The sequence below is a fragment of the Acartia tonsa genome, chromosome 13 (assembly GCF_053477335.1).
Source record: "Acartia tonsa isolate MP-2025a chromosome 13, ASM5347733v1, whole genome shotgun sequence".
Lineage (NCBI taxonomy): Eukaryota > Metazoa > Arthropoda > Copepoda > Calanoida > Acartiidae > Acartia > Acartia tonsa.
In genome coordinates, this window is record NC_137272.1 from 27,981,232 (window position 1) to 28,005,823 (window position 24,592).

General features: G+C 34.6%; 3 protein-coding genes across 5 annotated transcripts; all 3 read left to right on the plus strand.

Annotated features, from left to right (window-relative positions):
- The first annotated feature begins 926 nt into the window (after positions 1–926).
- Positions 927–16,838, plus strand: LOC145334872 (uncharacterized). Of its 2 annotated transcripts, XM_080180480.1 has the most exons (7): positions 927–1,863; positions 2,783–2,850; positions 3,100–3,229; positions 3,557–3,734; positions 4,017–4,298; positions 4,547–4,662; positions 15,910–16,838. In XM_080180480.1, the coding sequence occupies exons 1-7, from the start codon at positions 1,812–1,814 to the stop codon at positions 15,912–15,914; spliced, it is 831 nt and encodes a 276-aa protein (XP_080036606.1). In that variant the 5' UTR covers positions 927–1,811; the 3' UTR covers positions 15,915–16,838. The 2 variants fall into 2 exon arrangements, with proteins under 2 accessions (XP_080036606.1, XP_080036605.1); XM_080180479.1 differs by lacking the exon at positions 15,910–16,838 and having other exon boundaries at positions 4,547–5,778.
- LOC145334871 (uncharacterized) lies at positions 16,643–20,441 on the plus strand. Its single transcript, XM_080180478.1, has 6 exons — positions 16,643–16,775; positions 16,973–17,158; positions 17,356–17,561; positions 18,078–18,232; positions 18,444–19,747; positions 20,107–20,441. Exons 1-5 carry the CDS (start codon positions 16,643–16,645, stop codon positions 18,976–18,978), a joined length of 1,215 nt encoding a protein of 404 aa, XP_080036604.1. The 3' UTR covers positions 18,979–19,747; positions 20,107–20,441.
- A 1,338-nt stretch (positions 20,442–21,779) lies between these two features.
- On the plus strand, positions 21,780–24,515 carry LOC145334874 (uncharacterized). Of its 2 annotated transcripts, none has more exons than XM_080180484.1 (3): positions 21,780–21,910; positions 22,385–22,994; positions 23,489–24,515. In XM_080180484.1, exons 1-3 carry the CDS (start codon positions 21,802–21,804, stop codon positions 23,508–23,510), a joined length of 741 nt encoding a protein of 246 aa, XP_080036610.1. In that variant the 5' UTR covers positions 21,780–21,801; the 3' UTR covers positions 23,511–24,515. The 2 variants fall into 2 exon arrangements, with proteins under 2 accessions (XP_080036610.1, XP_080036609.1); XM_080180483.1 differs by having other exon boundaries at positions 22,385–22,990.
- Positions 24,516–24,592: the final 77 nt, after the last annotated feature.

Below are 24,592 nucleotides of genomic sequence, written 5' to 3' on the forward strand. Positions count from 1 at the left end.
AGCGGCTCGTTTATAGTGTATAAGACATTTTTTGGTGAGTTCTGGGAAGACCTGGAAAAATTTGAGCAAGAAGTGAAGGAAAATATTAGCTTACTTATAAATTAAACATGTATTGTATTAAGAAATAGTATGATAAACAATTTTGAATTAGGACTTTGGCTTTAAAAATTTTAAAAAATTTCAGATAAGTAATTTAAATCATGCTAGAAGGCCAGTATTACAGATTATTGGACCAATGGTCGATTCAGAGACGGAGATTAACAAGTTTTCGAAACATATTATTAAATTATTATGATTTAGCTAAAAAACGTAAATCTGACATGGCTCTTATAATTAGATTATACTTAAGTAATTTGAAAACATTAGTGGATCGAACAAATTTCTTTAAACCTATGTTAAAGGAAGGGTTTATTCGTTGCTATACCTTTAACAAAGAAACAAAACGTAGGGTAGATGAAATGCAAAAACTAATTGATTTTGTAATGGCACAATTTAGGGAATAAAATAAAAATTATTTTCAACTATTTCAAGATTGTTTAAAACATTGTGATACAAAAGACTGATGTAATATACTTTTGACAGATTATTTAAAATTTTTTAACTTTGCATTTAGAAGTAAATAAGTATCAAATACTAATTTAAGAACTATTGATTTAAAATAAAGCTTTAGATATCTTCGAAATTCTAACTAAGGAAACTTAAAATTCATATTCAATTGAACAATTTTTGGCAAACTATTTTAATTTAAGATTTTCAATGTTAGGCACATTTTCGAAATTAAATAGCATCTTCTTTAATGGAAATATTTATTAACTAATGTGATATATTTGGCAATAATTATTTGGATTTTAAACTTAATGTATATTTAAAACTTTTTTCAAAATTCTTTTAATTCTAAAATTTTTCAGACAAGATAGCTTGAACATGTCTGATTTACGCAGACAATTGATGATAAGTAAACATAAAGCATGCACTGATAGGATGCTTTGTCTTAAAGTAGTGCTTAAAAGTCACTATGACTTAGCGGGTAATCCAGATATGGTAAACCGTGGCGATACTCAAGATTGGTTGGCAAAAATGATTAAGACTTTCAATTGGCTTTGTTACGAAATTGAAAATTGTCAGCCCGATGATAGAATGAATTATGTTTTCTTTAAAAGAAAAATGCAATTCATATGTAGATATGTTGATCTCTTAAACTTTCAATTAACTCAGATAATTGAGGAATTATTTGTTAAATTGTATACTATTTAAAAAATCCTTTCAATATTCAACTGTTTAAAATGCTTGACTGTTCGAACAATTTAAACCTTAATATTCAATAGGAAGTATTCCAAAATTCTTTAAAATTCTAAAACATTTTCAGAAACAATGTCTGATATAGACATGCTACTAAGGCCCACGCAGACGTTAAACGATAAGTTTAACAAGCTATCACTTAAAATGAATAACCTAAAAAGTACTCTGGTTAGTCATTATCGTTTAGCTAAAAGGCCTGATCTAATAAATAGGCCTGATGCTCGAGATACAATCTATGAACTTATTAAATATTTTAACTGGGTATGTGATAAGTTAAATAAATGGAAACCCATAGAAAATGTTATATTTTTAACGTATGAAAGAGGTTTAACGTGTGTAAAACACGAGATAAACCATTTAAATTTTCATGTTAATGCTGCAATAGAAGATTTGTTTAATTAAATTGTAATAGGATCAATACAATAGTTCAAATGTTTTCTTAAAATTATTAAAAATATTCAAAACTTTTCTTTCTTTTTCAAATTTGTCGGTAAAACTGAATTTTGATAAAAATGGGTGACAACACTGAGACGCAGAAGAAGCCAGAGGAAGATCATGAGAAAGGTAGATAAAAACATAGTAGATTATTGAAAATGCCTAAATGCAGCGACGTCGGCAAGTTTATATTTTGGAACAGCAATACTTTGCTATGCTAGTCAGTTTAGACGTTGCTGCAAAATTAGGCAAATAGTTTATATATCGATGCTAGAATAAGTTAAGAATAGAATTTTGATAAGCAGTGTCCTGCTCTGAAGGGATGACTGCGTTGCAACAGGATCATCTGTTCCTGGCGGAGCTGGGCCCGATCTCAAAGCGAAGCCAGGAACTGATCTTCCTGTGAAAACTGCAGGCATTTCAAATCAGCAGCCACGCTGCTGATCAAAAAATTATTCAAAAATCTTTTTGGCCACTCTGTTTCGAAAAGAGTTGGCAACTCTGTTCGGTCGTACAATAGTCGTACACGTGCGATGCCAAGATGGCGTCTACTTCTAGTAGAACATAGCATTTTTGCTTCTATTCGGCACGGGCTCTGCCAAATAAAGGACTAAAATTGACCCACCCCCCCCACCCGGTTAGACAGGTTAATATAATATTGTAAATTGCACAGTTATGAGGGTATCAAGTCCCATTGAAGAATAAATAAGGATAAGAATCCTAATATGCAAGGGTATAATAGTCCCGAATGCACAATAAAACTGGGTAGTAAACCCATATACATAGAAAAGAAAGAGGGTATAATAGTCCCATAAAATATGAGAAATAGTAGGTATAAAGTCCTAAAGTAATGTAGGTATCAAGTCCTACTCCTATTTAAGAAATCTTATATTAAGATTTTATGAGTATAAGAATTAAGTTTATGGAAACTTTATTGATTATTTGAAAAGACGGGTTTTAGCCCCGAATAAATGAGAAAATAGATTTAGAAAATGATATATCCAATTAAGGATTATTAATATGAAAATAATGAGATATAATATTTTAGACTGCATCACGGAACCCTTTGTTGTGGAAAAATTGTCCGAAGAAGCATTCCAGTCTAGGAAAGAAAAGGTAATTAAAATAGATAGGAAAAATAGATAGACAACTTTGACAGATATGAATATTTAAGAGAAAATGAGTATTAAGAGATACGATTTAAATTATTAATAAGCAACTAAGAAAATTGCGGAATATATAAGTCCAATAAGAAATGACGAATAGTTAGTGAGCTTTAAGAAATATGATTTAAGATTGAAGAAAATATTTACTAAGTAAATAAAAAATTGCAGAATTTATAATTCTAATAAGAAATTATTTTAGATCCTCAGTGAGGCGACTATCTGCAATCCGTTCTCAATATCCAGTGACCGCCAGAAGTTGGTGGCGGCTGCCAATTTTTTGATACAGTCGGAAGTCACATTGTTGGGTCAACCTAAGAATGTTGCCACAGGTGAGAATTATAGAGTAGAAATAAGATATTGTGATAGGATTTTAATATTCTTATACAAAAGAATGATAAAATGTTTATAAATAACATATAAGATTTAGAAAACGTTTATAAGTATAGATGATTATGATTAGAATGACATAATTTAAATGCTATTTCTTAAAGGATTAATTGGAAAGTTATTAAAACTTATTAATATCAAAAATTAAGATATAGAATGAATAGTTGAATATCATGTAGTATTGATAAGTTATGGATAAAGATAAATTAAGTTCATTGTGAGATTAAAATGATATAAAAATAGAACAATCTAAAATAATTATATTTTAGATGATGAGGCGGCGAAAACGGCCAAAGAATCCCAACGGCAGTCTGTAAGAGGTTTAGTGTTACAAACACGAGACCAATACAGATTGGCGTTGGCGGAATTCATGTACGGGCCTTCGGTCCGACATCTTGTGCAGAGTGACCATACAACCTTTAGTATGCTGGGCTCGAAATTGACAAGGTACTATGAACATATTGATAATTAGATTAGATTAGTCGAATAATATTAGAAGGATAGATAAATTTAATGTTTTTTAAAGACGATAGTTTTATAAAACCGGCAGAAAACACATGAGAATAATCGAAATGATTAATAATGATAAACGGACATATAATCGGATTTCAAAGTTTACAAAAAGTTTTAGCAACTATTTTAAAACATAAGGATTTGATAAAAAGTTATATAATGATTGGGATTAATCAAAAAATAAGACAATGAATTTAAAAAACCTCCTATGTTTAGGACGTTACAGAACCACAAGCTAAAGAGTAGAGGAGGAGCCCAAAGAGGAGGCTACAACAATAGGGCCAGATTCTCCCCTGGTTACTCTAATTACTCTGGCAATAGAGGAAATAGAAGAGCGTATACACAACCTGCTTTGCCACAGGATTTAGTGTCTGTCTTGGCGGCGGCAGTACAACAAGCGCAGGCAGCTCCAGGAACGTCGGGAACGGCCACTTTATTGAGGACAAATATAGCTGCCCAAAAGATGACCAGCAAATGCACAAGATGCAACATCCAAGGGTAAGAAAGATTAAAATTAATTGACTAATTAAAAGGGAAAGTGAAAGTAAAATTATGGTCATAAAAAGGGGGAAGTTTTATATTAATATATGTTATTAGGTACATATTAAAAGATTAGATTAAACTGAATATTTTATAGAAATTATGAGAAATCTTAAAATCTGCGTACATTTAAGTTAAAAGAAGGTGGAAAGTATAAAATCATATAGAATTTTTCATAAACAAAGAACTAATGCCAAATATTTTAGGCATTGGTATAAAGATAACGTCTGCAAGCAGTCCGACATAGCGGCATTCGAAGCCCAACGTGCGCAGCAAGGAAGAGTAGCAGCTCTAACTTTACATCCTGGCACTAACAATAGAAGTAAGTGAATCAGATTAGATAGAAGAAATTATATGTAGCTTAAGATCTCTCAAACTATAAATTAGATAGAGAATTATCTGTAACTTAAGATCTCTAAAATCTATGGATATATGACTAAATAAAAATAAATTATCTGGAAAATTTAATATAAACCTATTATATATAAGTTAATCACACTAAAATTTTTTAGATGATTTCATCGCCATTGTGCACAAACTGGGATGGTCTGATCCCGTGCACACAGCGGATGAACTTGAGAAGTTCCTAGATGAGAGAGGCTATACATTGCCCTCGGAGCCATTCTCCATCCATTCTCAGTCTAGCATCGATTTTGTACATGATATTCTACAACCAGGATTTTATAGATTTTTATGATTAAAAATAATAGGATACAAATTAGGATTTTATGACATAATTCATGAAGTAATTAAATTTACAGCATAAAAATCATGAAATATGATTAGATCAATGGGTGATGGAGTTAATGAGAGATGGTCTTAAAATTAACTTTATTAAAGAACCTCCCTCCTCGTATGAAGAGGAGAACAATAAAAGTGCCCTTGAGCACATGGGAGATTTAGAAGTAACAGTAAGGAAGTGGCAAGATGAAGGGGCAGTAATAGAGTTGGAGCATAAACCATTGTTTATCAATCCACTCTCTGTCTCAGTAGAGAAGGACGATTTTAACAACATAAAGAAAAAACGTCCATGCATTGACGTAAGCAGGTTAAAGAACTCTTTAATAAATATGATATTTTTTAAAAAATTATTTTAAAATTAAAACATAACTAGTAATAAATTTAATTTTAGATGTATTAATTTACACATCCAGTCACCAAAATCAAAACTTGAAACGCTCAGTGAGACAGAGCACCAAATATTTAAAGACTGTTATTTTACAAGTTTTGATATTTCTAATTGTTATTTTCATATAAGATTACATCCTGATTACCGCAAATACTTTTCATTCAAAATAACTGACAAGGAAGGCATAGAAAGATTTTTTGTCTTCCTTGTTATGTGCTACGGATTAAACGTAGCTACTGAAGTAGTAAATAGATTAACAAGGCCTATCAAATCTCTCATTCACATAATTGGTATTATATTCAGCATATATATAGGTAGGGAAAAAATTTAATATTCCTAAATTTTATATTAATCCTTAAATGAAAAATTTGAATATAGTAAATATTATTGAACATTTAAGATAAGATAAGATAAGATTTATTTTCCTCAAAGGTACAACATATTTTATTAGATATATATCATACGTTAAGTTACTATGCTTTGATTGGTTTGATTCTTCTTTTTTGTATGTTTGGTGCAGGTTTGATAGCAATATACATAATAACTATTATTAAGTACCTAGCATGGAATTGGCCGAACTTCGTCTCCACCTAGTTGCCAGGCCAGTTCGAATATGATAAAAATAACATTTTTACAAGAAAAATTCCATGCAACATTGTACCAGATAGTTGGCATAACCCATTTAGGGTTGTGGAGCCACTGGTGTACTTTGACGCTTGCCAAGCCGATACAATGTTATATGTGCAAATAAATAATAAATAATCTTAACAATGATATAATACAATATCTTGCTGTGTATTTCAGACATCCTCCTACTATCAGTTGCAACTTCTCCAAGCATAAATTCGGAACAATTAGGGAACCAAAACCTTCAAAAGAAGTCGCTATTCCCGTTGTGATCCCTTTTCAGCTCTACCTAGACAGTTTCCTTTGTAACAAATTATTTTCATTATAGAGTGGAGTTATGTCCGGGTCTAAGGACATCTCCACACCAATAATTACAGGATAACGATAAATATCACGACAACGCTGGTCCAATCCAAAAATCCAAAAATAAAATAAGATACTCTAATATATAACTTATCATGTACCTAAGTGAACAAGGTGTAATGATTGGTTTCGATTCCTACGGAATCTGATTTTTGTTTCTTGAGAATGGATATAATAATCCTCTGATGTACAAATGTACAAAATAAAAATAGGTCATGTGCGATTCCTACGGAATCTGATTTTGGTATTTTGAGATAATGGGAATGTATCCCTAGATGTGTAAGGTTCGATTCCTCCGGAATCTGATTTTTATGTTTTGAGAACTGGTCACAGCATAGCTGTGAATGGGGCATCAATATGAGGGGGGTGGGAGAGGGGGGGGGGGGAGGTGAGGGGAGAGTGGTTTGTGCTCGAAAAAACGTTTACATTAATCCATTAATCTCACTTTTTGAGAGGGAAGGGTAAAAGTGGGTCATGGTAAGATAAAAGATAAAAAGAAGGTGGCGTGCTATTGCGCGCACAATTTTATCATAGCTTAGCTTTTAGTGGAGTTTTAATCTTACTGTTGTTTAGGCACGAAAATGTTTGGAGAGGAAGAATACCAACAAATGTGGCAGCCGCTACGCAATAGATTGACAATAACATATCAACGACTTCTCAATATAGTTAATGGTGACAATGTCAGTGAGGAAGTGCGTCGTGAGGTAGCCCGTCTACTATACCATCAAGGTTATCTAGAAACCGAGTTGGCACTCACTCTGTACAATCCAAACAAGGACTCTGAGTATCATGAAACTAAATTAGGTGAAATTGCTCAGCGGATAACTACACAAGAGGGGGCCTGTCTCCAACTGTAGCTCCAGAAAGTGGCCATTACCGGTCGGGACCAGTTATGGTCAAGTTCTCTGCGACTTCATATACAAGATATCCGCAAAAATATCCGCGAAAACATCCGCAAACATCCACAAAAACAACAATAATCAACAGAAAAAAAAGCTGCAAAATTGTTACAAGATGTGTCTGATATGGCTATATAAAAAAAAACTGTTTTGTGAGAAATAATACTTTTAAAATTTGAAAATTTTGAAAAAAAAACTTGAAAAATTTGTAAAAATATAATTTAAATTTACCATAAACTCATCGATTTGTTTTAATTAATAAATAATAAATCCTAGATATCTTGTCATGAACTTTCTTTTTATTATTTGAAAAATGTATAAAGCAATAGGATGTCTGTTAATATGTTAATATGTTGCTATGGAATAATCTTGTATTAGCATCAAAATAAGGATAAAAAATATAGGTTGATGAAGTGAGAGACTAGTTAATTAAGGGAGAGAAATCAAGGAATTGAAAAGGTATTGGGGAGGAGGGGGGGAAAACGAAGAGAAGAAAATGGGGCGTGGTGAGTGGTTTGTGCGCGGTCGTGGCTACCAGCCAGACAGACGGAGCGGCGCTTATCTTTTGGTATGTGCATGTATTTGGGGGGGGGGGGGGTAGAGGAAAATATGGGGTGGGGGGAAGAGTGGTTTCCTGGTATAGCACAGCAGAATAAAGAAAATGAAAATGAAAATGAAAAAAGGGCAATGAAAAAGGGCGGGAGGGAAACAATTGGTTGTAAAGCATAGGGGAAAATTGCGCGGGAAACGGAAGTGGGGAAAGTGTTATTACTAATTAATAATTTGAATTAAAGATTGCATAATGCATGGTATCAAAACACAAAGGGGGTATAAATATGGGGTAGGTAAGGTCAAGGGTCAATTGTTTCCAAGATGTCAGATCAAGAAGAAGAAGTAGGACAAGGCCAAGGTGCTATACCAGACGGGGCGCCGGAAATTCCGGAGGATGCTGGAGGTGAGGAAAATGTTCCCCTCCATGATCAGGTGCAGGAGCTCATCGCTATGCTCAATTCTAGCGATGAAGTCGATGATCCTGTACCCGTGCACGGCGTCCAGCAGCTGCTAAACCTCGCGGCAGTGCCTGATCTACTCCCATTTCCGGGGGTAGACAGGCGCTGTCTGGACCTCTGGTTTATGGTCAAGCGCAGGTTGATGGGCGTTGTGCACGAGGGCGACATGCTGATGTGGCGGAGATTCCGCAACGATGCCATCGATGAGGAAGTCCTCCGCATGCTGTATTCCAACTATGGGTTGGTCGTGAGGTTAATATCAGTAATGCCCACGTTCGCCCGTTCCTTCCAGGCCAACATGGACGCCATCGCCACAATGGACCGCCTGGTCACCGTCCAGCAGGACCTTCTGGAGGAGCTGCTCCAACAGGAACCAGACGTCCTCGACGACTCCAGCGACTACGACGAGTAGATGGCTATGCCCACTACTCATGAGCTTAACCAGTCTGCGATAGTCATCATAATAAATTTCGATTTCTAAATTTAAATAAATAAAATATATTTTCGGCCAAAATTCAATCAAAACTTTGTTATTTTTTTATTATATAGATAGATAGAGGTTGCGCGATTCTTTAGCTACTGGAAAGAATAATATAAAGTCAAATGTAAAATGTATAACAGTAAAATGGATAAAAAACAAACTATGCCAAGCTACTCTATACTTGGGTATGTGTGTGACGGTTCCTACGGAACCTATTCGGTGTGATTTGAGGTTAAGGAAATGCAGTTTTATTATATTTTAACAAAATAGTTTAATGCTTACAGAAAGTCGAGGGCTAAAAAGTACTAAAAAGTACGGATAGAAACTTGGTTAAAACAAAATTCAGATTCAAAATTCAAAAGAGCAGAGTTTTAACATTGGAAAAGCATTTGATGAGTAAAAGAAAGAAAGAAAATATTTGCATTTTAAAACTCAATCTTATTTAGGTAATAAGTAAAACATTTTTGCTTGAAAATATTTTTATTATCAATTAGTTTAATTTCAAGTGGAAGGTTGTTAAAAATAGTTGGGAAAGAGTTAAGAGGGGCGTGCAGGAGAAAGTTTCTATTGGTGCCCGGCTCGTAAGCAAAGTTGTTCCTGTTCCTTGTGCCATACGTATGTCTGTCTTGAACAAAGTTCCAAGTGTTTTCAAAGATTTTGGGAAAAATGCCTGATTTATAGGCGTGCATGAATTTACAAACATTGAATTCAATTAATAGGTTGAATGGAAGTATGCCATTAGATTTAAAAAATTCAGCTGTGTGAGCTCTGCTTGGCAAGTTTTCAATTATTCTAATGGCTTGCTTTTGTAACTTAATAATTGGTGCTAACAGATACATAGGGCAGGCAGTGAACAGGAGACAACAATATTCGATATTCGACTTAATGTAAGACGTATAGAGTAGCTTTAGGTGTTTCTTATCCAACAAATGACGCATTACTTTCATACTATAAATTATTTTAGACACTTTGCTATAGACTTTTTCAAGATGATAAGAAAACTTCATTTTCTCGTCTAATTGAATTCCTAAATGTTTGATACTACCCTCGTTGGTACCGCTCACAAGATCCAACTTAGTGATTTTTGACTCATCATTTTCATTGTGATTGTTCATGTTTACATAAACTTCAAAGTTGGTCTTAGCAGCGAGCTCAGCGGGGGTGAGTATCTCTCGGGGGGAGGAAAAGACCATACATTTGGTCTTGCGGGGGTGTATGAGAAGCTTATTGGCATTGTACCATTGGGTCAGTCTGGGGACAAGCTCCCTTGCAAGGTTAATTAATTGAATAATATTCTGCTTTTCAATGAAGCCCACTGCGTCATCAGCAAAGAGATTGATTAGGATTTCTTCACTGCATGAAACTAGGTCATTGATAAAAATCAAAAAAAGAATTGGTCCCAGGACTGACCCCTGAAGTACGCCAATGATAATGAATTCAATAGTAGAAGAGAAAAGGCCCTTAAAAAATACACGCTGCTTCCTATTTGAATAATAACTACGGAACCACTCGAGTGCAACCCCCCTTATCCCTGAATTCTCCAGTTTGCTAAAAAGGATGTCCCTATTTATCATGTCGAAACACTTCCTTATGTCCAAAAATATGGCCATGCAGGAAGCGTTTCGACTGAGTGCTTGGGTGATCATTGTGCTTAAGTTCAGTACATTGTGAAAGGTTGAGATCCCTTTCATGAAGCCAAACTGGCGATTGCTAAAAAAAGACCTATCCTCTAAAAACTTAACCAGCGTATCACAGACATATTTTTCGATGGGTTTGGAAAAGTTATCAATGAGAGAAATGCCTCGATGATTATCTGCCTCGCTGAGTGAACCTGATTTGTGAAGGACAACTATTTTAGAAGTTTTCATTTTTTCAGGAAAAGTGCCATTTTGAAGTGATAAATTATAAACATGTGTTAGGGGAGTGGCAATGGTATCAGCACAGCGAGACAGAACATACATCGAGACATCATTGATGTCTGTGGAACGCTTAGGTTTGATGCTACGAATAATATTAATAACTTTGAAGGGGTACAATGGTTCAAAGAAGAGGGAGTCTTGACATGGGGGTGGTAAGTATTCAAAGAAATTTTTGGGGGTGGAAGGAATTTCAGGCCTTAGGGAAGACCCAATTTGACTAAAATAACGATTAAACTCGTTAGCTATTTCTTGGTCATTTTCAATTTTGTTAGGGCCTACTTGAAGGTATGTGCACTCAGGGGAAGACTTATTAAACCCAATGACTTCCTTAAGAGTTTTCCAAAGTTTTTTCCCATCCCCATTTGCATCTCTTATTTGTTTTCTATAATAGTCAATCTTTGCTCTTCTCACTTGCCTATTGTAATTATTCCTATAGACATTGTAAATACTTTCATTCTCAATTGTTTTATCTTTTAAAAAGTTGCTGTACAAAATATCTCTATGCAATCTACAACGCAATAAGTAATCTGACATGAAAGGCTGCTGGGGCTGGGTACGTTTGTTTTTTCGTTTTTTTCTAACTGGACACTTTTCATTATAAAGTCTCAAAAAGGTTGAAATAAAGTTATCGTAAGCTATGTTTGTGTTGTCCTGACTTAAAACGTGATTCCAGTTAGTGTGGTAGAGTGCATAGTTTAAGGCATCAAAGTTTTCATCATTCAATTCTCTTTTTTCAAAAAAATCCGGAAGTTTAGGTTTATTTACTTTGTCTATTCGGAATGAATTAATAATTGGCAAGTGGTCGGAAATTTTTGAAGTTAAAACAAAAGATGACATTAGGTTTTGGATAAAGTTACCTACCCCGAACAAATCAAGAAGGGTTGCAGTGGTTCTAGTAACTCTAGTGGCTCTGGTAACAGTATTTATAATACCGTTAAAAGAAAAAGATTCAATAATTCTCATGGAATTACTGTTTATATTACTTATTTTAAAAAGGTCAAAATTGAAATCTCCCACAATGAAGTAAGGTATATTTAATGCTGCTATTCTATCAATCAAGTCTAAAAAAAGTTCAAAAAATTCCTCGATTTCAGCATTGCTTTGATTGGGTGGGCGGTAGCAATTCAATATACAAAACTTTAGACCATTGTAGGAAATTTTTAAGCAAATAGATTCAAGGATATTTTCTTTAAATGAGAACTTATCAAATAGTTTGTCTACTTTATAATATTTACTTACTAGAATACCCACCCCTCCCCCCCTGTTATTTGATCGGAGTTTAACATGCCAATCATAATTATTAATTCCATAGCAATCCATATTTACATCCTTATTTAGCCATAATTCTTGAAAGCACAGAACATTTAAGTGGATATCATGTTGTCTGAAGAAGTCTACAGTGGAGACAATATCATTATATTTAGAATGTAATGACTGACAATTAATACTAAAAATATTGAGAAGGTTTTCATTGAATGTTTTCAGTTTTTGTACGATACCTTGTTCACTTGAAAAAACACAATTTATTCCGAATTCATTTTCGAAGTCGTTAAAGTAGTCACCGTAAATCGGATTCATAAGATTTAGACCAATGTTATCGTTTAAGTTACCGTTATCCTGGTTAATTTGTTCATTAGGGAGGTTTGTCATAGTCGAGCTGGTCCAGGAGCACCGCAGGAGGAATCGTTTTAACGTCAAGTATGGACATCTGAAACACAGTAGATATTAATGGATAAATAAAGATAGTTAATATACAAAATATTATCGTTGAAACGAAAAAAATTACTATATTTACTATGTTTATTCTGATTGCGTTTAGTTTATGTGTGTGTTGGGGGTGGCAACACATTTAAAAGCTAGTTTAGTTCCCCCTACTCATTTTCATACAAGTTCCATATATTTTATATGCTAATCAGCAGAAAAAAAAGAGACAAGAAAAGAAAACAGAGGTAATGATTGAGATCATAGTTTTAAGATTAATATGCGACATAGACGCTTTAGCAAATTTAAGTATTGTTTATATAATATTATTATTATTACTATAAAGTCCACGTCATATGGATCAGGATTAACTCAAAAATATTCAAATCGTTCCGAAAATAATAACTATGCTGAATGTTTTTAGTTAGGTACCTTTTTTCGCTGTACAAGATACTTAACTCATGTTGAGATTACCGCCTTTGTTGCTTTCTTGCTTTCTCTAGCTTTGGCCCTCGTGGCAACAGGATCAGAAGGTGCTGAGTCAACGGTAAATGCCCTCGTGGCAACAGGATCAGAAGGTGCTGAGTCAACGGCAAGTGCAGACGCGGCAGATGCGGCAGATGTGGCGGCAGACGCGGCGGCAAGTGCGGCGGCGTGTGCGGTGGTAGGTGCGGCAATAGATGCTGCAGGTACGGCGGCAGACGCGGCGGCAAGTGCGGCAGTAGATGTAGATATGGCGGCGGTCACGGCGGCGGGTGCGGCGGTGAGCGCGGCGGCAGTGAATGCGGCAGTGAACTCTTCGGCAGCGGCGGCGGCGGATGCGGCGGCGGCAGGTGCTGACTGTGTAGCTGGTGCAACGGCGGCATGTGCGGCACTATGTGCGGCGGTTGCGGCGGTTGCAGTTGCGGCACTACTTGCAGCAGAAACTATGGGAGGAAACACAGCCAGGTCCTCAAGAACAGGGGCAGGGGCAGACGTTAAATTGTGTTGAATCGTGTTGGCTGGGTGGGCAGTAATTGTACTAAACTGCCTTGGGAAGTCATCTTCTGTTAAATCAGCCTGGTTCGAGAAGAATGTTTTCCTTTCCTCAGGCGTTAGCTTGTTGAAACGAAGGATTGGCGGTGCTTCAGACAGAAAAAAATCTTCGCTTCCAGGTATGGGTTGAGCCATTTCCTTCAGGTCTTTGCCAAATGGGTTAAGGCAGCGTATCCAGCGGCTGCCGTTCTTGAGTTGAAATTGGACATATTGGCCAGCGACTTTGGCCCTCGAAATCTGGTTGGTGGCATATACAAAGGTCATGGTCTTCCTATTGAGGTCTGACATATCTTGTTTCGCTTGGACTAATCTGTTGGGAAAGAACGGGACCGGTGACGCGTTATTCCTGGGGTTGAACCTCTTGATCTCGGCGTTGTAACGGTCAAGCACAGCCTTCTTATTGTTCATCCACGCGTCGAGGTAGGATCTAGACATAAAACGAAAGATAAAAACGGGGATCTGGCCCTTTGTATATGGGAGCATATGAGCACGCTCAACGATATCACAAAAATGTGAGGGGATATATTCTAATTCCCCTCGTTTAACGGCGGCTTCAAGGGTGGGCCTTATAATGTTTCTGAATATTATAAACTCAGTGATATTTTCACGGCTCCATGGCTGCTGAAAGTTCACTATTCTACAACTCCAATCGCGACATCTTTGCTCTCTTATCGAGTTTTGTAGAAGTTGAAACTTTACGAAATTTTCTCTCGACGATTCGACAGAGTTTAAATAGTCTTTTTGTTGTGTAATCGTGGTCCTAATCGCTTTTTGTTCACTTGCAACAGATTTAGCATCGACGAAATTTTCAATACCTTCGATAGATTGAATTTTAACATTTAAATCTGAGACTCTCAATTTAATATCGTTTATTTCGGTTTTATGACTGGCAAAAGTACTATGGATAAGCTCATCCCTTACCTTGGCTATATTCGCATCGTATTCTTTAAACTTAACATCCAAAGCTGCGTCCAAATTTGTTTTAAATTTTGACCAATATTCTGGGTTGTCACACGTACTACAGGCCATGATGAAGTGAAGATGGCGGATCCGAGGGTGCTGAGTGAGTGTGTGTCAGCTGACCAATAGTGGGACGCGAAAAAATGTTGGCCAATAGGAGAGCTTATTTGTCGGGAGTACTTTGCGCCGGTAAAATGTTGCCAGACCGATAAATTATCAAAAAATTTAGAGAGTGTTTTCACTATAAATTGTTCATTAAATTAAATTAAAGCGATTAGGTTACACATAAAATTAGATTTTTTAATTCATTAATGTTTTATTTTCACTTTTTGTGTTAACAATTGACCGATACGTTAACACATACACATTGCCAGGCCTAAATACGAGGTGCCCTCTGGCTACAGTGTCTTCCCTTTCCTCCAACTGCGGAGTGACCACGGGCAGTGGGGAGAGGGGAACTAGTTGAGAGAGAGGGGGAAGGTAGAACTGAGCTTAACACATGGGGTAGGGCGGGGAGAGCTTGCAAAATGCGTGTTCTCAGCCCGACTCTCTGAACTAAAACTAAAACTAAAACTAAAACGAAAGGAAAATTAAATTTTTTCAATGGTTCAGATGATGGTAGAGTCATAGCAAAGCACAAGATAGAGTGTGAGCAAAAATTAAGAATAGTGTTAAGACTTTTCAAACAGGCAGGATGGAACATTGCATATAAAAAATCGGTCTTAATTGCTTCACAAAGTTTATTATACCAAGGATTTATTTCGAATTCCTTAAGAATGATGTACTATACATCAGGTGATAAGCAAAGTAAATATTTAAATTCTTTGAGGAACATGTTAGCCGAACATAATCATGAGGGTTCAATCCATGTAAAAATTGCAGCAAGTGTGCTGGGTAAGATACAAAGCCTGAAAAAATCCCATGGCTCGGTGGTAAGCGTGATACCACGCAACACGTACAATGAGTTAGGTAGGCAAGTGATAATACATGGATGGAATTCTAAAGTTACCTTTAGAAAAGGACTGCAAGAACTTGAATTTTTCTTACACCATTTGCACACATTTAATGGTAAAGCCATTAGTAATGCCAAACTGGGAGCTATGACAGTGACGCAAACAGAAGTAGGACGGATGATAAACAATATTAAACAAACGGCTATCCCTATACCTAATTTACTTTTGACAGATGCTTCTGAAGAACGTGCCTTTTCGTTGTTTCATGGGGAAATAGTAGAACTCCAAAACTATGAGTTTAACAGTGATGAAAAAACTTTAAGTTCAGGACATAGGGAACTTCTTGCGTTAATAAGTTTTATGCAATATAATATTTCTATTAACAAAAAGTTTAGCGCTCCCATAATATACTGGGAGACAGATTCCCAGCTTTGCTATTATTTTCTTCACCACGGTAGTAAAAATAGTGATACCCAAAAACAAATTGTTAAGGTTAAGCTTATGGAGATACAATTAGCCGTCACTATCATCCCTGTCTGGACGCGACGTTCACACTGCCGCATGTTAATAGCAGATGAAGGATCTAGGTTTTCTTCAGATAGTGACTTATGGGGAATTCCCCGTTTTATGTTAAACTCTATTTTTTCATATTTTAATTGTGAACCTACTGTTGACGGTTTTGCAAATCACACAAATAAAATTTGTACTAAATACATTTCAAAATTTCTTGACAATGAAAACATGGCTATAGATTTTTTCACACACTCACCAAGTGAAAAGGAGGTTTACTACTTATGCCCTCCAGTTTCAAAAATTGGTAGAACTATTAGAAAAATTGAGTCAACAGTAGGACCGTTGTACATACTTGTCTGTCCTATGTGGACGTCGGCCTCTTGGTGGCCGCTGTTACATAATGGCAGTTCATATCAGAAGCTCATTAGAGCATTGTTTATTTTTGATTGTAAACCAGATTTATTCCACAATATGGAAGTTGATACTATATTTAGTAAATCTATGAAATTTATTGCCTTTTTGATGCATCACTAAAAACTTTTGTCAATAAAATTGCTCAATAAGATAGACAAAAGAATAGTATATAAAGTAAAACTCGTTAAATGAAGGCTTTAACCTAGAATATATATATAATTCACAATTCTATTGACAAATGAGTTAACTATATATATTAAGCTTCATACATAAATTAAAATGTATTGTTTTATTTCAAATGAGTAAAATGGCGGAGAGATTAATACTGACAATAGAGGATGAAGTGGAGATTGAGACCCAGGAGGAGATAGTGGAAGGCTTGGGAAATATGCAGATACAGACAGCTGAAAACGGTGTTGGAAACATGATAGGTAAGAATAAATAGATAGAAAAAAGGGATAGATAGACAGATAAGAATAGATATAATCGGACGATGGAAAGAATAAAGATAAAATAGACAATAGAACATTAAGAGAAATATAGAATGACTACGAATAAAAAGAGATGAATGGATAAGACAGGAACATACAAATTAAAAGATAGAACTTAATAAGCTGCTATATTTTAGGAGCAAACAGGTTCCAGCCACACGGCATAGATGTCAGCCAGATAGAGGGAGTGGGTCAGATCATAGATGAACAACCGCAGTATCATGATGCATTCCGCCAACTCTTCGCGGGGCACTTGGCACAGTCAACACACGCGGCATATGACTGGATATTGACGCCATTTAGAATATTCTGCAGTGCAAATGGTAAGATATAAATTAAAAGATTAGGAAATAATACCCAAGGGGAAATAAATAAAGAATGAAGGCTAAAGGGAAATAATACTGTTAACATTAAGTAGGATGGGAAGCTGGAAAGGGATAAAATAATTTAAATATAGTTATGTAAAAGATATGATAACATATGAAGGAAGAAAATTAAATGATTTATCTAAAATATTTAGATTTCGAGTATCCAATGTTCTCCAGTAGAGCAGCGCTACAATTTCTTGGCTGGTCAGTCATGCAGGAAAAAGGATTCCAGTGGTTTAAGAAGTTCAAACCTGCCCTTACAAGTCTGGAGATATCCTTGGGAAGATCCAAGAGTGAGATCCCACCTACGATAGCAGCTGGGTGCTCCGCAATGATGCGGAAGTTGGCAGCCACTAAGGTAAGAAAAGATTCTATATTTAAACGTCTAGTTAGAATACAATTAAGTACAAATTATTTACCGGCATAGAACACAAGAGAATAATAGGATTATTCAAAAGTCTTATCAGAACACGATTAAGCACGAGATATTTATCGGCATAAAACACAAGAAAATAATAAGGTTATTTAAACGTCTAGTTAGAACACGATTAAGTACGAATTATTTACCGGCATAAAACACAAGGAAATAATAAAGTTATTTAAACGTCTAGTTAGAACACGATTAAGTACAAGATATTTACCGGCATAAAACACAAGAGAATAATAAGATTATTTAAACGTCTAGTTAGAACGCGATTAAGTATAAATCATTCACCGGCATAAAACACAAGGAAATAACAAGGTTATTTAAAACTTCTAACCAGAACACGATTAAGTACAAGACTATTTGGCAGGAATACAGGGATAGTATCAAGTTAATATGAAATACACTAAAATTAACAAATATTAACTTATAAAGATATTAATATTTTAGCCACCTCCGAGGAAGTGTGTCCCTTTTGGAGAAACAGAATTGAGGACTTTGATACAAGAAATAGTGTGGAAGCCGAAATCAAGAGGACAGGCCCCCTCTACGGTGGAGTTTAGAGCGTTATTGAGGATAGTCACCTACTTTTTCACATGGAGTAGGTAAGAAAAAATGATAGATAGATAAACGGTAGGAATTAGAATAATGGATTAGAGATTATTATAAGGGTAAAATGAGTAAAATATGATTATTGCAAACACGTAATAACAACTATAATAATGTTAAGGTTAACTAAAAATCATACTTTCAAATTTCATTACATAAGTAGGTATTAATAAATTAATATGGGATCAAAATAATATTATATATTAGGTATTCCGATTATTGCCTGGTGTCCGAAGCAGATGTGGAGGACAAAGGCGACCACATTCGAATCAACTTTATTCGTACGAAGCAAGATCAATTTTACTCAGGCACAAAAAGTTATTTACCATTAGTTGGAGGGAAATATTGTCCAGTAACTTTATATCGATTATATGCACAACAATTTGGATTTAACTTCGGCCCTCAAGGCAGCAAAAAGAAATATTTAAATTTTATGGTATACAATTGCAATGGCATTATTAAACCTAAATATCATAAATCACTTGGCTATGGAGCGGCAATGACTAGTATGAGAGAAATTTTGATCAAATATGGGATTAGGAAAGCATATACTGAGAACTCATTCAAGTCTGGGGGTGTTACCGCTTATATAGAAAGCGGTAACACACTGGAGGCCACTATGATCCACGGAAGGTGGCGTGGCCTCCAGACACCCCTCTACTACCTAAGGGCAACAGACCAATATCGCTTAAATCTAGCCCGTAACATTCCTAAGATATCTAATGCACAATTTGAAATCTAATTCTAAGATAGGGACATGAATTATTGTGATTAATAATTATGTTAATAGTTGAATTCTTTGAATATTGTATTTAAAAAATAACAATTATGCATAAAATGCAATATTTAAAAAATTCAACAATGAATTTTACTTTCAGAATAGAAATGACGGACATAGTTAAGATAAAACTACTGTCAGGGACAGCTAAGTATCCTACTAAGGGATCTATGAATGCGGCTGGTTTTGATCTTTACGCGGCTCAAACTCAAATAATCCAACCTAGATGTAGGGCGCTGGTACTCACAGATCTGGCTTTACAAATACCACTTGGATTATATGGAAGATTAGCTCCAAGATCAGGATTGGCATGGTTGAGGGGGATAGACATCTCTGCGGGGGTAGTGGATCCCGACTTCACGGGAAATGTGGGGGTGTTGATGGTGAATAATGGGAATGAACCCTTCGTAGTAAATATTTATGATAAAATTTGTCAGATAATATTTGAAAAGATTTCAACACCTATGCTAGAAATGGTGGAGGATTTAGATAAAACTGAAAGAGGGGCAAGGGGGTTTGGATCATCCGGACATTGAAAATAAGCAATAGATATAATTTTCATGGAATCTTTTTAAAATTATCATATAATATTCATTGTTGTAAATATATCAATATACTTAAACTCAAACGCAATAATTTATACCCATTTCAGACTAAGAAATGAGTTTACAGAAATGTTTAATGATGTTACAAGATCTGGCACTAGATGAGAAAGACCAGGAAGAGGAATTAGGTAATAACAGATAGATAGAAAATATTAGACTAGAAACATAAGATAGACTTATAAACGGGGAAAATTGAAGCATAAATATGAAAGCAAATTAAAAAGGGAAAACTTTATCTTTCGAAAGGAATGACAAATATTTAAGAGTATAAAATGAAATAATCACTTAAAGGGCAAATTATTTTAGCAGAAATACTTCAGTAAACTTTAACTAAGATATGGTCTTAAGATTAATATTAAATGCAATAATTTAATTTAGGATGATTTAAATATCCACGGAAATTATCTTTAACAAATATCGAATAAAAATACGATCTTAACTCTTTATAATTCATTTAAGATTACGTAATAATCTGAAATTATTTTAGTTCTGTCTGACGAAAAATTACCGAGATACATAGAACTATGGCGGAACCAAAGGAGAGTGATGTGGATACTTGAAACCAAGCTGTACAATTCTTACCAGGATGAGATGGAGGATCTACGCTTCCGCCAATGGAGAGATCTGACGGATACTTTGTCTAATATTATGTGGTCCTTGAATGTACATGTACCGGTAGCAGGAATGTATACGGACTACATCTCTAATATACTGCAACGCAACCAGCGGAAGATTAATAATTTTAAATTTTGTTGCCAAGATTTTGGTATTAATGATGAATGATTATTATGCTAAAAGTAAAATAAAATTAAAAATTAAAAACTTTTGTTCCTTAATATAATTTCAGATTAATATGACTAAAATGCTAATATAACGCTAGACATCTAACACACTTACACAAGTCTGTTCTACTCCAAGTCCTGCGGGACTTTGCTATGCTAGTCAGTTTAGACGTTGCTGCAAAATTAGGCAAATAGTTTATATATCGATGCTAGAATAAGTTAAGAATAGAATTTTGATAAGCAGTGTCCTGCTCTGAAGGGATGACTGCGTTGCAACAGGATCATCTGTTCCTGGCGGAGCTGGGCCCGATCTCAAAGCGAAGCCAGGAACAGTATTTATAATATTAATAACATAGAAACTTAAAAGAAATTTTCTAGTATAGCTTCGAAACCGATTATAACCCGCTAAAATACAACCTGTACTCTTCTATACTAAAAAATCTTCTATAGCATCGTATTACAGACAATTTTCATGAACATTAAAGTAATAATCCTAATTTATAAGCATCAGTTTTTTTTATAAATTTTTTTCATATTAATATCCGCTGAGAGCTATCTATAATACGATGCTCCGATTCATTTCTGTTAGATCAAATCCAGTTTTGTTCAATACTAAAAATTCATGTATCGTATTGTATTTTAGTGAATTATATATCAACGAACGAATAGTAAGATAGAAATTTTAAAAATAAGTTTCTTTTCCGTTGGTTAAGTGTTTTCATTTATTTATCCACGGAAAATATATGAACTGATTATTTTTATAAAAGATGTCTATATAATATTTTAATGTTTCGAAATCAATAATCTTACAGTACATAATAAACTTTGTCTGTCTTTTTGGTTGTTCTACAGGCCGACCCAGGGTTTCGGATCCGCATTGATTTTATGCGGATCCGGATCCGGATCCTCAAAATTTGGTCAGTGCGGATCCGGATCTTTGACAATAAAAATAAAATCACCAAATTTTTCAAAAAAATTTTATTCTTTAATTCGAAGTCAAAAATACTTTTAATTTTCAAGTCTGAACCTAAACCTTAAAGATTGGCTCTCATCAAGAGAATGTCTGAGATTTTATATAAATTTAGGTAGATTTTTCATTTTTTCCGCATTTTTTGGAGTCTAAGGATCCGGATCCGGATCCTTGGACTCAAAAATATGCGGATCCTTGCGGATCCGGATCCGGATCCAGATCCAGATCCGAAACCCTGGGCCGGCCTGTAGAACAACCAAAAAGACCACATAAATCCGGACTTTTTTAAACGGCTATAGCGCCAAAACTACTTGACCAATCAGGAAGTTTGTATAATTTGGTGTTTAAATTGTAATATTATTCATGAGCTTTGTTTATTAAGATTTTCTTATCCTTGTTTTCAGACCTAAGAGATAAAAAAAAATTTAAAATGGATCTAGAAATAGAAACCAATGATACAAATGAACAAGACGACGAAACTGAAATGTTATCTGTCAACTTGGAACCAATTGTTGAAATCGACGAAAATATTGATTTAGGCATAGATAACTTAAAGATTTTAAAAATAATAATAGCTTCCTAGCTATAGGAACTTCATTCAATGACGTGGTTAAAATTATTCAATTTGAGGAGAAATGAATTTTTTACTTGGGTTTTTTCTTTAATGAGTGGGGAGGGGGGATGGGAGGTACGACTCTACGCTATATGGCCGGCCTTAATCCTAGTTTTCTGGACCAAAACTTAACTTTTCTGTTAATTGTGGGACTATTACAGCAGCCATTTACATGATCTAAACTATTACACATTAGTCAATCAACTCGAACTTTGTCTGGAGGCCATAACTGTAAATTGATTGTGTCTATTATGCGCAAAAATAACCCATTTTTTATATCATTTTAGTGTTATAAGATTTATTATGATTATGTGTGTGTGGTTATCTTGAATAACTATCATAATTTATGGGACAGATAAAGTTTTCATATCAGTCTTTGATAAGTTATCTATGAAATTAGGCGACCCAGTAATATTACCAAATATTAATGTGAGTAATGCCACTAAAATCTCTAAAGAATATCCATGTTATACATGTGGCAATATTTACTCATCACTTGGTACTTTAAATAAACACAAAAAGCTGCATGAGAAAAAATTGCAAAATCCTGACAAAGACGAAGAAAATAATGGAGTAAAGAAAAATAAACCCAAGAAGGAATTTCCTTGTGATAAATGTGGCATAGTATTAGCTTCAGTTGGTAGTTTATACAATCACAAAAAGCGCCATGATGGTAAAATATTCACATGTCATATATGTAATGAAACATTCCCGTATAATAAGCAACTGACAGATCACAAGAAAATACATAGTGGTAAAAAGTTATACTCTTGTGATATTTGTGGGAAGTCATACTCTCATGCAAGTACCTTGTCCGATCACAAAAGAACGCATGATGGAAGAAATAATCATATCTGTTTGGTCTGCGGACGTTCCTTTTCCCAGCGTAATCGCCTCATTGAGCACGAACGTGTCCACACTGGAGAGAAACCATTTAAGTGTGCTGAATGTGACAAATCATTTTCACTGAGAGGTTACCTTAAAGAACACCAACGAATTCATACAGGCAGGTTTAAAGGAATATTTAGTAATGAGCGTGGAATTGTATTACTTATACCTAGATACAGATCTGCTAGAGAAAAAAACAAATTAAATCGAAGTGTATTATCTTTAGGTCTAAAACTATTTTAAATTAACTAGTAATATTTTTTTGACGTTTAAAAAGCAAATCTACTCTATAAATATTTTTTCACTTGCTATTCTAATTGTCCGTAATGCATACTTTTATTTAATAATAAAAATATTTCCTGGGATACTATTCAAGATAGAAATATAACATATCTATCGGTCATAAAAATGTTACTTTTTTATCTTCTATCTTAGATGGATAACTGGATGCTATTATTTGTGAAGAATGAATCTTTTGATTGTTCATTTACTCTATAACTTGATATGTTCGTTTGTTAGGCTTTTCTTGATATTTTGCTGCCTAGATTATTTTATATTTGATTTTTTTGAATGTTAATAGCCTCGTGTTTACTTATTCCTTTATCATTGGAATTAGGGGAGAAACCATATTCATGTGATATCTGCTTTAAAACATTTACTCAAAGCGGCGCTTTATATTCACACAGAAAATTCCATAGAGAAGGCAACAAATGCGAACAATGTCATGATTTAGTTTTCCAAAGTAGACAAGAACTAATCCTACACGAACAAAGTGTCCATGGCAGGAAAAAGACATTTTCATGTGAAACATGTGGAAGAAAATTTATCAAAAAACAGTCATTACAAAGACACAAAATAAAAGTTTGTTCAAATGGTGACAATAAAAGAAATACAAGTGAAGAAAGTGCAGCAAATGAAGATAACTTTGTTGAAGTTAAAGAGGAAATAAAGGAAGAAATTTTAAGTGAAGATGAAAATGAAAGTGGTCCTATCGAGGAAACTTGTGAAGAAAATAACGATACTATTCAAAATCATGAAAATAATAACGAAAATACCGAACATGATGATAATTCAAATGATAATTTATTATTAACTACTATTAAAATGGAACCGACAAATTGAAAAATTCATTATTTTGCTAGCTTATGTTTCTTCCTTGATTAAGTACAAAATTCATTGTTTTTAATCTTTCTTTTTTCTAGATAACGTTTCGTCGCTTCTTGTGGATATAATTGTCGTGTTTCCACAAATAATTTATAAGATTTTTTCTTTGTATCCTTAAAATTAAGTAACAGGATGTCTGTCTGTATGTTTGTACCCGAAGGATCTTGCTAATCGCTAAACCGATATGGTTCTCCTTTACAGGGTAGCATCTCATATGTCCTGGGAAGGTTTATAACTGTTTTGGGGAATGGATACACCACCCTCCCGAGAGAAATCGTCCCAAGTAAAAAATTACCCTCTCAAAAAAAAATTTTTACTTTCTTTTTAAAATCTAAAATAAAATATTAGGTTTCGTATATATCGAATTCAACTCTCCCCTGAAGTGCCCCTAGAGGTCTCTAGGGAGCGTATCCGCTAGCAGGTATATAAACTAACAAGTAATAGATGTTGAAATTAATAAAAATTATCTATTAATAAAAGTCTTTTAGTTTATGTATAAACTTCTAGACAAGTCTTGTGCGTCGGTGAGTTAATAGCCTTAGCATGAAGTATTGAG

Bases quoted from the DNA above. Each gene is read 5' to 3' on its own strand.
- LOC145334872 (XM_080180479.1), top strand. From the start codon at position 1,812: ATGGGTGACAACACTGAGACGCAGAAGAAGCCAGAGGAAGATCATGAG. The intron at 1,864-2,782 runs GTAGATAAAAAC...ATAATATTTTAG, and splicing joins AGAGGAAGATCATGAGAAAG to ACTGCATCACGGAACCCTTT. The intron at 2,851-3,099 runs GTAATTAAAATA...AAATTATTTTAG, and splicing joins TCCAGTCTAGGAAAGAAAAG to ATCCTCAGTGAGGCGACTAT.
- LOC145334871 (XM_080180478.1), top strand. From the start codon at position 16,643: ATGAGTAAAATGGCGGAGAGATTAATACTGACAATAGAGGATGAAGTG. The intron at 16,776-16,972 runs GTAAGAATAAAT...GCTATATTTTAG, and splicing joins CGGTGTTGGAAACATGATAG to GAGCAAACAGGTTCCAGCCA. The intron at 17,159-17,355 runs GTAAGATATAAA...TAAAATATTTAG, and splicing joins AATATTCTGCAGTGCAAATG to ATTTCGAGTATCCAATGTTC.
- LOC145334874 (XM_080180483.1), top strand. From the start codon at position 21,802: ATGGATCTAGAAATAGAAACCAATGATACAAATGAACAAGACGACGAA. The intron at 21,911-22,384 runs GCATAGATAACT...CTATGAAATTAG, and splicing joins CGACGAAAATATTGATTTAG to GCGACCCAGTAATATTACCA. The intron at 22,991-23,488 runs GCAGGTTTAAAG...CATTGGAATTAG, and splicing joins ACACCAACGAATTCATACAG to GGGAGAAACCATATTCATGT.